This window comes from Centroberyx affinis, unplaced genomic scaffold (assembly GCF_046629955.1).
Source record: "Centroberyx affinis isolate AG114_WGS23_722 - 3 ecotype Tasmania unplaced genomic scaffold, CSIRO-AGI_Caff_v1 ptg000715l_1, whole genome shotgun sequence".
Taxonomy (NCBI): domain Eukaryota; kingdom Metazoa; phylum Chordata; class Actinopteri; order Beryciformes; family Berycidae; genus Centroberyx; species Centroberyx affinis.
In genome coordinates this window covers 488811-502595 of record NW_027279332.1, presented here as the reverse complement: position 1 = coordinate 502595, position 13785 = coordinate 488811, and the positions used below count along the sequence as shown (strand labels likewise).

Below are 13785 nucleotides of genomic sequence, written 5' to 3'. Positions count from 1 at the left end.
ATGTGCTGGTGCGCGTGCCTCATGAGCTCCATTGGAAGTGTGGGAAACAGGTACATGTCTGTTTACCCATCCGGCTGAAAATTTGCACAAGCTTGTTTTTCCATCAGTGTTCATGTAGGCTACTGTATGTGTTGATGAGAGGGGCAGTGATGCGTGACAGACAACAGGGGCGTGAAGTGAGCGTGAAAGACTTCGTGGAAGGAAGCTGTATACTTAACCCAGTGTCCACAAGATGCCGGATCCTCAAGCGCATCCGGCAAAAATAGACCAGACGCGAAAAAAGAACGGAGTGGCAGAAATATATATATATAATATATAATATTATATATATATATATATATATATATATATATATATATATATATAATATATAATCTCCTGTAGACTATTCACATTGCGATTTGCAGTGTAGTCTCATGGTTGCTCTAGTTCGTTTTCATAAGAGCACATTGAGTAACATTTTAAGATAAGTTATAATGGTTTTTTTTTTATTTTACCGTCTACATCGAGGACTCCTAAAACTTTGGACCTATTCATCATCCGAGGGGAAATTACGTGCCTGTCCAATTCCACCATCTTCTGCTGCAACAGTGTATTCATTCATTGTAGTGTATTACAGTAATGTGTATTTAATTTTTGCTGTGTTTTTTTTCTTTTAAGGATTTCTTCTCAGATAATTGGGCTGTAGCGATTTGTATTTGCGTCGCAAGGGCGCACATCTCGGCTCTTTCTATAACAGGAAGCGTGAGATGATGCAAGTCACTTTATAGGCGAAAAACTGAAAATATTTCACATTCAGTGCGACCATATCAACTCGAGATGGTTTTATGATAGGCCTGTCTCCTGTGGTTAAGCTTTTTATTGCGCTATCTTCATGGAAGTAAGGCGAATGCTCTGCCAAAGTATTGACAAACAGGCAATCTTGGTTACTCAACTAGACTCTATACTAAAATTAACACGTGATATTGGATTGATTTCACAAAGGTGCACAAAGGTAAATGTTTTTATTGGAAACAAGCATGAATACAACATTTGGGAATGTGGTTTCAGTATGATGAGAATGGTGTTGCCCCCCCCTTCACTCCTTCCACTCATGCCTGATATTTGTTTAATTGAAGCAGAGGTGGTGTAGATGGAGACGGGACAGCAGGGGCAGTGCAGCACAGGAATAGCATTGGAAATTTCCAGTCTGCTCAAGCTGGTAGGAAGAAACACAGAACACACACAGAACAAAAACAAAACTTGTTGTTTACTAGGCCTATATTTGCTTGGTAATTCATTATGAACCTACAGCATCCCCATATATATTTTCAGAAGTCATATTTTCAGTCAGTATATCTGACGAAAAAGAGCTATAGTAATGCTAAAAGAGCTTTTGAAGAATACCATACCAATAATCACAGCAAAACTATAAACTATATAGAATATTCAATAAGAGTATTATAATGTTATCATAGGAGGTAAATGCCAGAAAGGTCACTATAGTACTCTGTTGAGAACCACAGACACCCCGCTGCTGCTGGACCGCAGCAGCGGGGCCAGCCATACAAACGCGAATGTCTGTCACTGACTGAATGACTGACTGACTGAGTGAGTGACTGAGTGATCAAGTTACACCATTGGTCGGCCGTGGCACGTGGCACATCATAGAGCCAGAAATTTAAGTTTCGTTTTCCCCGCCATCTTTCTCCGCTGAGATCGGGAGCCCATTTCTCCCACACAGTAAGCAGGCTGGCCAATATCATGCATGTAAGCTGAAGCTAAAGTAGAATCTATACAATTATATCATATCACCGTTTATTTCGATGCATATGCGCGAGCTCAGTCCACCTGAAATCCTCTGTTCTGTCGGCGGAGAGAGAGACACAAACAAGCATGGAGGTTTCATCACGCCGAGGGCTTATTGCCGACCTTCCCGAAGTTTCCCGGGGCCACGGTTCCAGCCAGTGCCGATAGCTGGGCGCCGATTTGTTCCCAGTGATCCAGCCAAGATTTTGGCGGGGGTCCCGACGACGATGCGCCCCCGGTGTCCGGCGAACGACGTTTTCGGCACCGATGGGTTCTAGAATGCCTGCCGCTTGGATCGGGAGGCTCGATGCGGGCCGTGAGCGCGGTGGAGACAACAGCAGCAGAGAGAGGAGACGGGACGCGCTGGAACGGAGATCAGTATGGATGTATGGACTATTATTCTGTATTAGCAGTCTACAGCGGAGTTAGTTACACCATTGGTCGGCCGTGACACGTGGCACACCCATACACGGTCCAGCCATATACTAGGTTTTGACCTAGTCTTGTTTTCATAGGGGATAGTAGCCTAATATCTGTTAAATAATCCTACTGACCTTTTCGCCCCCTGACACCCCACCTCTTTTCCAACCCGTTGACAGTCTGTCTGCCATGTCAGTACGTCATCATGTCAGTACGTCATCACATCAGTACCTCATCATGTCACTACCTCATCATGTCACTACCTCCTAATGTCAGAACCTCCTCATGTCAGTACCTCATCATGTCAGTACCTCATCATGTCAGAACCTCCTCATGTCAGTACCTCATCATGTCAGTACCTCATCATGTCAGTACCTCCTCATGTCAGAACCTCCTCATGTCAGTACCTCATCATGTCACTACCTCATCATGTCAGTACCTCCTCATGTCAGAACCTCTTCATGTCAGTACCTCATCATGTCACTACCTCATCATGTCAGAACCTCCTCATGTCAGTACCTCATCATGTCAGTACCTCCTCATGTCAGAACCTCCTCATGTCAGTACCTCATCATGTCACTACCTCATCATGTCAGTACCTCATCATGTCAGTACCTCCTCATGTCAGAACCTCTTCATGTCAGTACCTCATCATGTCAGTACCTCCTCATGTCACTAATGTACCTCATCATGTCACTACCTCATCATGTCACTACCTCCCCATGTCAGTACCTCCCCATGTCAGAAGCTCCTCATATCACTACCTCATCACGTCAGTACCTCATCATGTCACTACCTCATCATGTCACTATCTCCCCATGTCACTACCTCATCATGTCATGTTGCATCAATCACTCTGTCCTGCATGTGTTATCTTTATTAACACGGACAATGGTCAGAGGCCCTAAGCTGCTCTTTAAGTATGAAGGTATCGGTGTAGGACACCAGTGTGAGAATATTTTCTATTCCCACATGCACGTTCTCATGTGTTACAGTAATGCCTTTATATTTAAGGCCCTGAATGTCTAAAACAATTCAGGCCTGAAATTTACTGTGTTCAGTTTTTGCAGCAATCCCCAAAATTTAAAGTGACATCTGCAACAAAAGGCATTTGGGTTTTTGGAACAACCACTATCATCTCAGTTTTGTTGGCATTTAGTTGCAAGAAGTATTGAAGCCTTTATTGGATGTAAAGGCTTTGCCACCCCTGGCAAAAAAAAGAGCAGCTTTAGAGTTTGGGGTAACACATTACATTATGGTTCACTGATAAATGCTTAACTAACTTGTGATTGAGAATTAACTAACCATGTGTTAACATATTAGTTAGGTATTGAGTATGCTTCAGGTACGGTGAACTAATATTCCAATTATGCCCTAATATCCTATATTTTATATAGGATATTAGGGTGTGTGTGTGTGTGGTGTGTATATGCTTATCAGTTTTACTTCACTGAATCAGAGCGCTCTCTTGTCTTAAAATACCCCAGTGTCTTCTTTGCTATCTTACATTAGAGAAATGGCTACAAAATATGAATTTCTACTTCAAGATTTCTACCGTGTCCTAAATTATATTTTTTATTATTATATATATTTATATTAGCTTCAACTGGAATAGTGTGCTGAGTTATGTGCTGCTCTTTGTATGATTACCACTCTTGGTGTTCCTGTATTTGTGTAGAAACCCTGCTGGAAAGAGAGTGCAGTGTTTTTGTTTAGGTTTGTCTGGCGTTCCTTAGCACCTTCAAGGTGTGAATCTCACTGCTAACAGAGCTTTGGTCTTTGACACACTAATGCTCTTGAACAACATATTGATTACTATTTCTTCTCAGACAGATTTTCCAAAAAATATTTAGGCCTACAAACATCATGGCATCACCCAAATAAAGAACATTTTGCAAAAAACAAGTGAGAAATTATTATATTGGTGAATGACGCCACCTGAGCAGAACATTTTCAGCTAGTGTTGTTGGAGGGAACTGGACACAGTTGTATGTGGTATTTAGGATTATATTCTCTTTACTTGGATATCAAGGGTCCTGACATTGTGTTTTCAGTGTTTCGTAAAACCGGTGAAAGATTGGCTTTCTATTACATTATTTCCTCCATTATTTGAGGGTCAGTGATATCAAAACAGTTGTCATCTAGTTCTGTTTATCTCTCCATGCTCCTCAGTCATAACCTACTGTATACAGATATATATAGATTGGCTGGTCATAACCTGTGGGTCTGCCAGTGTGGCATTGCCCAAGGCAGATGATGTAATGTAATGTGATCGGACATTAGTAAATCCAATTTATGAGCCACAAACACTAAGGCTCTACTTTGATAATCAGCCTTAAACAGTGGGATGCCGTCACACTGTGTTTGAGCATAGAGGCGTACTTCCTTCCCTCAGCATGTGTGCAGTAATTTTCAGACAGTATTGACCTTTTTTTGTAGTAATACAACATGCATTCTTGGCCCTCTAGGTGTTCACACCTATGCACTATATACAAAAATGATATTGCTCTCAGCTGTGTGTGAGGTAAACTGTGGCTAGAACAGTGACTAACTTTGATTAAACTCAACTGTTAAAGCCAGCTACACTAACTATACTGAGTCAGAGTTTCTAAAAGGTGACAACACTGTTGCAGAGAAATGATTAAAGTACAATGAATGAATCATTTATGTTTTCCACACATGTATCAGGGATCATAATGTGTTGCTTGTTGCATTCTTCTTCCCTCTTGTCAGGAGTCACAAGACACAGAAACATGCGGATAAGAAATGCTGCCAAATAGGTGTAACCTGGAAAACAGCTTCAAATTACTGGGTGTTAGTAAAAGTAGAGTCAGCAGAATATGTTCAATAGCCATCTGGTTGTGGATCACCAATGCATGCTTAATTTGGTGTAGATTTGGGCCTATATTCTAATATTTTTATGTCTTTATAGGGTTGCAGTTGTGTTCAGAACTTGTGTTCTAACATTTGTATTTGCAGTGGAAATGGGTCAAAATGCATTTTAGTCACCAGCAAAACGTATCAGCACACGAGCTTGCCTTGCATTATTTGCTTAAAGTATGTTTGCTAATAATTAAAACAAACATTTGAGCTTAAACATTGTCTCTTGCCTTTGGCCATTTACCACACTTTACCAGTTCCTCTCATTTTCTGATGAACTTGCAGTCTTTGTTAAGAGTCATGCTCAATGGACTTTTGTTCTTTGTGGCCAAGCCATCAGTGTGTGTGTGTGTGTGGGTGTGTATGTGTATGTGTGTGTGTGTGTGTGTGTGTGTGTGTGTGTGTGTGTGTCACATGCCCAGATTTACCAGTAAAATCAACATATTCTCATAGACTGTCCTAAACAAGTTCAGGCAGGGAGCCTGCTATCAGGTGCTGGTTGATGCTATAACCTGAGCTGGAAGGAGGAGTTTGAATGGAGAAGAAAAGCATCACATGACTGAAGAGCCGAAGGTGAGAAATACATGCAGGCGAGCATTGACACATTGAGTCAAACAGGCATGTAATTGTTGGCTGGGACTGGAGCTCTCCAACACCGCTCATTATATTTAAACTGCAACTCAAATGTACGACTACCAAATCAAGAGGTTTAACAAGCTGTAATCTCCACTTTAGGCACAGCAGTCGAGCTGATTTGTGATCCGTGTTTAGGAAATCGCACCTGATGGGGTGGGACGGGCGAGCCAGGTAAATAGCTGCGGTCTTTCCAGATCTCTCACACACACACAAGGAGAAATATTTGCTCTTGCCTCCAGCTACTAAATGCTACAAAAGGCAGAAGAGAAAGGCGAGTGGATGGACGGCCAGAGCATGGCCGGGGGAGAGGGGGGCTCTCCTGTGGGACGGGAGCGGGACAGCCTGGGAGAACAGGGCCACCACGTGCTTCAGGGAGACAGCGGCCCGGGGGAGGCCGCTGTCCCGGACGCCACCCAGCTGTTCCCGCTGATGGAGACCAAGCTGTACAAGCGGCGCTGGGTCATGCTCTTCCTCTTTGGCGCCTACTCCATGAGCAATGCCTTCATGTGGCTGCAGTACAGCATCATCAGCAACATCTTCATGCGCTTCTACGGTATCGACTCCCTCTGGATCGACTGGCTGTCCATGATCTACTTCCTCACCTACATCCCTCTCATCCTGCCCGTCACCTGGCTGCTCGACAACCGGGGCATCAGGGATATAGTTGTGGTGGGTTCTGCATTCAACTGCGTTGGGGCCTGGATCAAGACGGGCACGGCTGCCCCCAACATGTTTGCGATGACATTCTTCGGCCAGTTTGTGTGCTCGGTGGCCACGGTTTATGTCCTGGGCATCCCGTCCAGACTTGCGTCCCTGTGGTTTGGTCAGCAAGAGGTCTCCACCGCCTGCTCCATTGGCGTTCTGGGAAACCAGGTGTGTCTCTCTTTACCTACTGGGCTTAAACTTTATTTTGCCAGTGTGTGTTTATACAGTATTTGTTCATACACTTCTCGTGTGTAATGGCAATTGTGTGTGTATTAGCTAGATACATTTTGTATTATGTCTCCATCTGCTATCTTGAATGTGTGACTGCTGTAAGAGTCGCTGCTCCTGTGAACGCTGAGTCGGGCCCTGTCATAGTAAGCGTTTCCTCTTGAGTCACCAGGTTTCGGGAAGTGAATCCCTCTCTCTGGCCGGTGGAGGATACTAGTAATGGCTGGTGGACTCTTCAGTCTCCAGCAGAGAGAGGGATCTTAGAGAGGCAGTGCTGTGTAGTTTCAGAGCCAAACGCTCTTCAGATGTTTACATTATTAGTTTCCTTTCTGTGTCACCTCAGAGTACAACAGCAGTAACAACTACTAACAACTAATACTAACAACTGTGTGTGTGTGTGTGTGTGTGTGTGTGTGTGTGTGTGTGTGTGTGTATGTGTGTGTGTGTGTGTGTGTGTGTGCGCGCGTTTTGGTTTTACACACAGCTGACATTTAGATACATTCATAGTTAGATTGGAGGAATGACATGGTAAATTTACGAACATGCTTTGGGCCTTATTCATTATTCATTATTCCTATAGGATAGCTTAGCTACCTTTTCTAAATATGGCTATAGCCCTGTATTATACTCCATAGTTTTTGAACTATGAACGGTTTTGTTACGCAAGCAAACTAAATCTACTGTATAGAAAACCTCATTTCTGGAACAATGTGATGACAGTGAGCTAAATAGTATGGATAATCCTCTCCGCCATTGTCCATGTCAGCAAAGTGAAGCCTATAAATACTCAGACGCTCACTCCTACTTGTGTTTGATTTTCACACAGGCACAACATACACAGAACTTTCAACAAAACTTGAGTGAAGGTAGAGGCCCAGATAGGATTGAGTGTAGATCTAACTAAAAAGCTAGATATAGGCTTTTAGAGAATTGTTCAAAGTGATTTCTTTATGTGTGTGTGTGGTTTGTTCTTCCCAGCTTGGGGATGGCGGGTGACTTCCACCACTCAAACCGTCTGCTTCTGAACAAGCTCCCACGGCTTGGGTAAATTAATTGTACAATGAGATTACATTGACAATGCTGTGACCATGGCAAGTTAGTCAGGGTCCTGGGGAGGGTGTGTGGTTGTTAACCTTCACTCATAAGAATTGGTCATACTGCAAATAGTTGACAAAGTATTATATCACCAGGTCACCTGCAACTTGAAGAAACAGAAAACATCAGCATGTTTCACTTCAGATGTGCTCCTAACATGTAGCTGCAGGAGTCAAATAGTCAAAGGAATAGACAATGGAGAAGAGAAGAGTCTCGCTGGGGGGTCCATCGTTACAAGTGTATGTTGCACAGCCAAGCTTTGTTCAAACCCACGGAACTTTATCTTAAATTCTAGTCAAGATCCGAAGGTACAAGACATCTCAATTTTTTCCATTTGATGTCATGGTGCAGCCATGCAAAATGGCGTCTTGGGTTTGAACATTTCACTCACTAACTTTGATGTTACTTAGGGGGGATTTAAGGGAAAAGTCAGGGTGCAAGGGGTTAAAAGGGCTTTGATGCAATCTGGAGTCACTTCAGAGGGCAAGAATCTGGCTCCCAAATTACGTTTAGCCCTTAATTCTTCTTGCTTAGACAGCTGTTAACTGCCAAACAAGCCGATAAAAAGGAGTATGTGGCTACAGCACATACAGACGTAGCAAAGCTCTTCTTATGAAATGTAAGACATGAATGAATTGTGTGCCCTCCATGCAGCCTGTCAGTCATACAAAGTAAAAATGAGTTAACCAGACTTCTCATCATCATTGTCCTCTCTCTCATGCGTCAGGACAAACCCTGCATACCGGTCATTGTCACGCCTGTTTCTGTTTTGTGACTCAACCCTGCTTCCTGCTCCTGGCTTTTATGTGAAGATAAAAGGCTGCATTGTTGTTGATGTTTACTCGCTCACAGCTACTTTATTCCTTTGGCTCCGGTCCTAAACCCAATACCTCCAAGTTTTTAGGCTGATGTACTTTTCATATCCCCTTGGATGCTCAGAAATAGTCCACATAAACAGGACTAGGTAGTGGATTTCCATAAAGGCATGTGATGTTTTGAAGATCAAATACACCAACCGTTTGTGTGCTGAAATTAATTTCCATTAATGTTGATGTAGTAGAGAAGCCATTCCGGTTTTGTACCAAGAATAAAAATCTATTTGCATATTTTAGACAAGCAATCAAGTCTTGCCCTATTTATTTAAAAAAATCACAAAATTTAGGGATGCAATATAAGCAATTTTGAGATGTTTTTTGTTTTATTTCCTTTGAATTTATGACTGTGATTGAACAAAGATGACTTTTCGGTTACTCTGTTGTGGGGATGTTGATCTTTAATAGGCTCCTGTGAGTCTTATAAAGCTATCTCTAACAAAATGACCAGAAGGTAAGTTGATTAATGTTCTAGTTGCTCGTGTTAGATATACAACCATCAATATAGCAATTGTGGGTACTACTGCATCTACTGTATGTATGCTGCAGAGTAGAAGAAGGACAAGTCCCTAAGTGATCCTGACAATGTATGGATTGGCATCCTGGGAGGACTGAGGGGGTCTGCCACATTTATCAAAGTGCTTGCACACCACACACACTTTTCATTGGTGGGTTCCTCCTGGAGGAACGTGTCTCGTCACCTTTTGCCCTTTTGTCCCTCTCACCTTTCCCCTAGAGCAGAGGGACTTCGGCTGATGTCGCCTCTGGAATGTTCTTGATGCTCTAGGAAGCTGAGGAAGTGGGCACTTCTCACTTGGTATTGAAATTTGGAAAGTGTAGTATCTCTATGTGTCCGAGATCCACTATACTTGCTGCTGGACAGTGTGGGGTGGAGGGGGGCCTAAGTGGTCTGAAAAGAGGCACAGACATTGTATCCTCAGGCACATTTCTTGACTAACATCTCCAAGAAATATGACCCTTGGCTTTACAATTACAACTTAACACACTCTCTTTTATATTGTTATATTTTGCAGTATGCAGTCATTTCAATATTTAATCAAGCATGCATCGCTGGCATGTTCGCAATAGCTATATACTGTCACTCAAATGTCAAGCAGTCTAATGCAAATGCTGTAAACGTTTGGAAGATTTTGTTGTGTCAGTGTGTATTCAGGCAAAGCAAGCTATAAAAATAATTGTATATTCCATCTGTCTGAACTGGTTTTCTATAAGCCTCACACCCCCTTTTCTTTTGTGATCCCTTCCTGCAAGCTTGTCCCATTTATATAATGCAGCTTTCCCCCCTTTAGATGATGTTGTTTTACCTGCGAGTGTGTGTGTGTGTGTGTGTGTGTGTGTGTGCGTGTGTAGACATCAGGTGATGGCACAGAGTGATACTTGTTTTTTGTCCTTCTCACCCACAGCTGGGTATTGCCATTGGGTTCCTGGTGCCACCGATACTTGTGCCTAATGTGGACGATATGAACGAGCTGGCTCACCACATCAGCATCATGTTCTACATCACCGCCGGAGTGGCCACCGTGATCTTCGTCCTCGTCGTCATGGGTAAGGCTTCGAGGGAAGATGACTGTTCCCACGTTTCTCTCCCAATGTCATATCACTCCCACAGTCATGGCTCTGAAAACATATACAACAAATAGTAGTGTTGACAGTTTGTGCTTTCCAGTGGCATGGGCTGTGACAAAGCCGCTACCTCCTTTGTCCCTTACAGTGATGCCGAATAAGTTTTGACCTTTTTCGTGGTTGGCATTGTAACGCTATTTTTAGATGAGAACACCAAGGACTCTCTGGGAGGCTTTTTGCAACATTAAGGTTCGTTGTTTGACACGCAGTTCATTGGACCCGTTCTCTCTCTGGTACGGCTCCTGTTCTGGTTGTTAAGCTCCTCGGGCATCGCTGGTGGAAAGCTCAGTCCTCCCAAGGTTCAGTGTGTGGCGAGATGTTCTTTCTACCGAAAACTCAACAGCACTGTGTTGCACTAGACGAGCAGCTGCAGTAATTGCTGTAATTGTCCACCTTTTGACGAGATGTGTTCGGACGTGATGTGAAATACAAGCAGGAAGTCAGGAAGTTGTGGAAGTGTGTTATGAAATGATCATCCTCCCCGAGGGCTCTGCTAAATCCTGCCTTCACCTCCGCAAAGAGCTGAAACTCACTGACAGTGAGGGAAGCATGGGGACGCTTCACCACAGGTCCCTTTCATGTTTTTTGAGATGCTAACTGGTGTTAATGTGTTTTGTATTCTGGCGCAGCAGAAACAGATCCTTGGCTGACAATAATAGCATAAACTCTGCCTATGATGGTTCAGTGCCAGTGCAGGTTTAATGGTAAATTAACAGAGCAGATCGCACATTGGCAGAACGCAGTGTTACGCAATCCAGTCCTCAAGTAGCCCCTGTCCTGTGAGTTTTTGTTCCATCTTATACACTTATACACCTGGCCCAATTAAGGGCTACACACCTTTATGCTAGCCCTGTTTTTACTGCTCAACCAATCAGCATGCAGAAGGAGCAAGGACCTGCAGGACAGGAGGCACTAAGGTATGGACCAAGCTAAGTTCTGTCACTGCTGTAAACACATCATGCATTTATTGCCCACTTATTACACTATTAGCTGCAAATTGTTAGGTTAGTGGTTTATTATGTCAGTCATAAGCTGTTACATTTTAACAGGCATTTGGCAACAGTGATATGATTTCTGTCGCCGACACACATTGCAGTTTGTTGAAAAAGGTTTCCTGCCTCTGATTGTGTCTCTACTTTACTATCAGTGCAGATTTATTTTTCATTCAGAAAGTGAAGAAGACACTTTGAATAAGCTCTGAAATCACAGCATGTGCTTAGATAAGAAAACCCAGTCCATTGATTTTGCAGAATATGATACACTAATACACTTTTCAAGAAGTTGCTGGTTCATACAGATTTTGGATTCATGTTGTGGTAAGGAATACATTTACTCTGTGGTTTACATTGTGTTCCTGAGCTGTAATTTACAATAAGCACAAATCATGGATCGGTTCCTTATCAAATCTGAAAGGTGGGACAGGTTACAGTGTGGTGTTGTGGTAACGTGTGCCACTCTGATGTGGCAGTGACTCAGTGTATGAAGGGCATGGTATTTAAGTCATATCAGATCAAATAAACTGTATCCATACAAACGGCAAAACTCAACCTAAAAAAAAAATTATATATGAAGCTGGAGAGTCTTTGACCCCATTGGTTTTTCACATAGAGAACTGAATCCAGTCTACCATGGTTGCAGTGGCAAAGTGAATTGGAAATGTACCTTATTGATAGATGACCTGATGTTACATAACAATAACATTTTTTGTAATTACAACCAGTTTAAATTTGTCAGTGTTATAAAAAGGCAATTTCCAGTGGGAAAGAGCAAGGATCGGCTAAAATTGCAAGTCTCTAGGCAAACTTGCAATGTTGTGGTTGCTGATAAGTTTTCTGATTAGACTGTTAATTGTGGCAACAATGTGGTGATTTGTGAAAATTGTCCCCGACCAGGATAAAAAATGAAAGAATATTGATTAAGAATCAATTTGCAATTAATCTTGAAATTGCAAATTCACACATAAAAGCAAGACTGACAAACAAAACTACAAAACACTTTATATCTGAGAATTGTGTTTTTATACTGAAAACCTTACTCTGTTTTGTGTGCCGGCCCATCCTGTTGGCTTCCACACTGTGCTGCTCAGTTAGCTGCACTACTAGGTGCATCAAACAGAAGATAATGAGCTAGATGGGGAGCGGGATAGTTGACCTCGGACCTACACAAGCTCATTTTGTGTGTGTGAGTGTAGTGTCTGTAGTGTGTGTTAGTTGTGTGTTAGTGTGTGGAGTGTATTTCTTTGCATGCCCTGGTGAACAAAGCAGACGAGGTGGAAGGCCTTGATAGGGCAAACGGCTCAGAGGCTGCTTATCCTCGGGGTAATTTATCTTATCTCAGCAGTCTTCCGGGGAATGCCCAGTCATGTCTTGGCCTTGCACACACGCACACACACACACACACACACACACACACACACACACACACACACACACACACACACACACACACACACACACACACACACACACACACACCTGTTTCACTTCCTCTGTTATTCTTTCGTATACTACTTTTTCTATCCCCCTGTCAGTATGGCCGTCTGCCTTGCTGTGGGCTCTGACCTCTGTCTGTGTCTGTCTGTGTCTGTGTCTGTGTCTGTGTCTGTGTCTGTGTCTGTGTCTGTGTCTGTCTGTGTCTGTGTCTGTGTCTGTGTCTGTCTGTGTCTCTGTCTGTGTCTGTCTGTGTCTGTCTGTGTCTGTCTGTGTCTGTGTCTGTGTCTGTGTCTGTGTCTGTGTCTGTGTCTGTGTCTGTCTGTGTCTGTCTGTGTCTGTGTCTGTGTCTGCACTGACTGATAGAAGGACAGATGGTGGATGGTGGAGATCACAAGCTCAGAGCTTTCACTATCATGCCATTTGTTTTGCGCTGTTACTCTGAAGGCATGCACAACCACCTGAAACACTCTGAAGTATTTTAGTGTGTCACTTGTTGAAAACTCTTCCTATCCATTTTTCTGGATCTGGATCAATGAATGTTAGATGACAATTACCTAGTTTAATGCATTATGAACTTTTAAAAAAGATTTGCTAACAACCATGGTGCGGATGTTATACATTATCCTCATTTCACAAAGCCACAAAATGGAATAGAGTAGAAAAAGTTGCAGCTTCAAAACCCATCAGAATACCCCTCCACAAATAAAGAAATGCATAACAGAGGAAGTGAAAATAGTCCATATTAACATTGGATGTAGTTAAAGGCATTTACACACCCATTTATTTTCCAGAATCCAGAATCCATTATCCATTAAAAGTATGTCATGAGAGAACAATTGCTATATTGCATACAGAATTCTTGAGAGTGCGACTGAACGGTCTTCTTATGTGTGTGTGTGTGTGTGTGTGTGTGTCTGCCTGTCCCACAGTGTTCCAGGAGAGGCCGGAGCTCCCTCCCACCCAGGCGCAGGCCCAGGCCAGGAGTATCTCCCCGGACGAGTACTCCTACACGGCCTCCATCATGAGGCTGCTGTGCAACAAACCCTTCATGCTGCTGGTGATCAGCTATGGTGGGTCTCCTCCTG

The 13785-nt window shown here is 43.0% G+C and overlaps 1 protein-coding gene across 3 annotated transcripts in view; it reads left to right on the top strand.

The window, feature by feature from the left end:
• flvcr2a (FLVCR choline and putative heme transporter 2a) overlaps window positions 1–13785 on the top strand; it is a 29151-nt gene that overhangs the window by 2226 nt on the left and 13140 nt on the right. For 2 of the 3 annotated variants that reach the window (XM_071519574.1, XM_071519573.1), the window contains exons 1-4: window positions 5556–5661; window positions 5824–6597; window positions 10049–10190; window positions 13630–13770. In XM_071519574.1, the coding sequence (XP_071375675.1) occupies window positions 5971–6597; window positions 10049–10190; window positions 13630–13770 (910 nt within the window). In that variant the 5' untranslated portion in view covers window positions 5556–5661; window positions 5824–5970. Of the gene's footprint in view, window positions 1–5555; window positions 5662–5823; window positions 6598–10048; window positions 10191–13629; window positions 13771–13785 lie in introns of those variants that run through there. The other variant, XM_071519575.1, reaches the window with a different exon arrangement.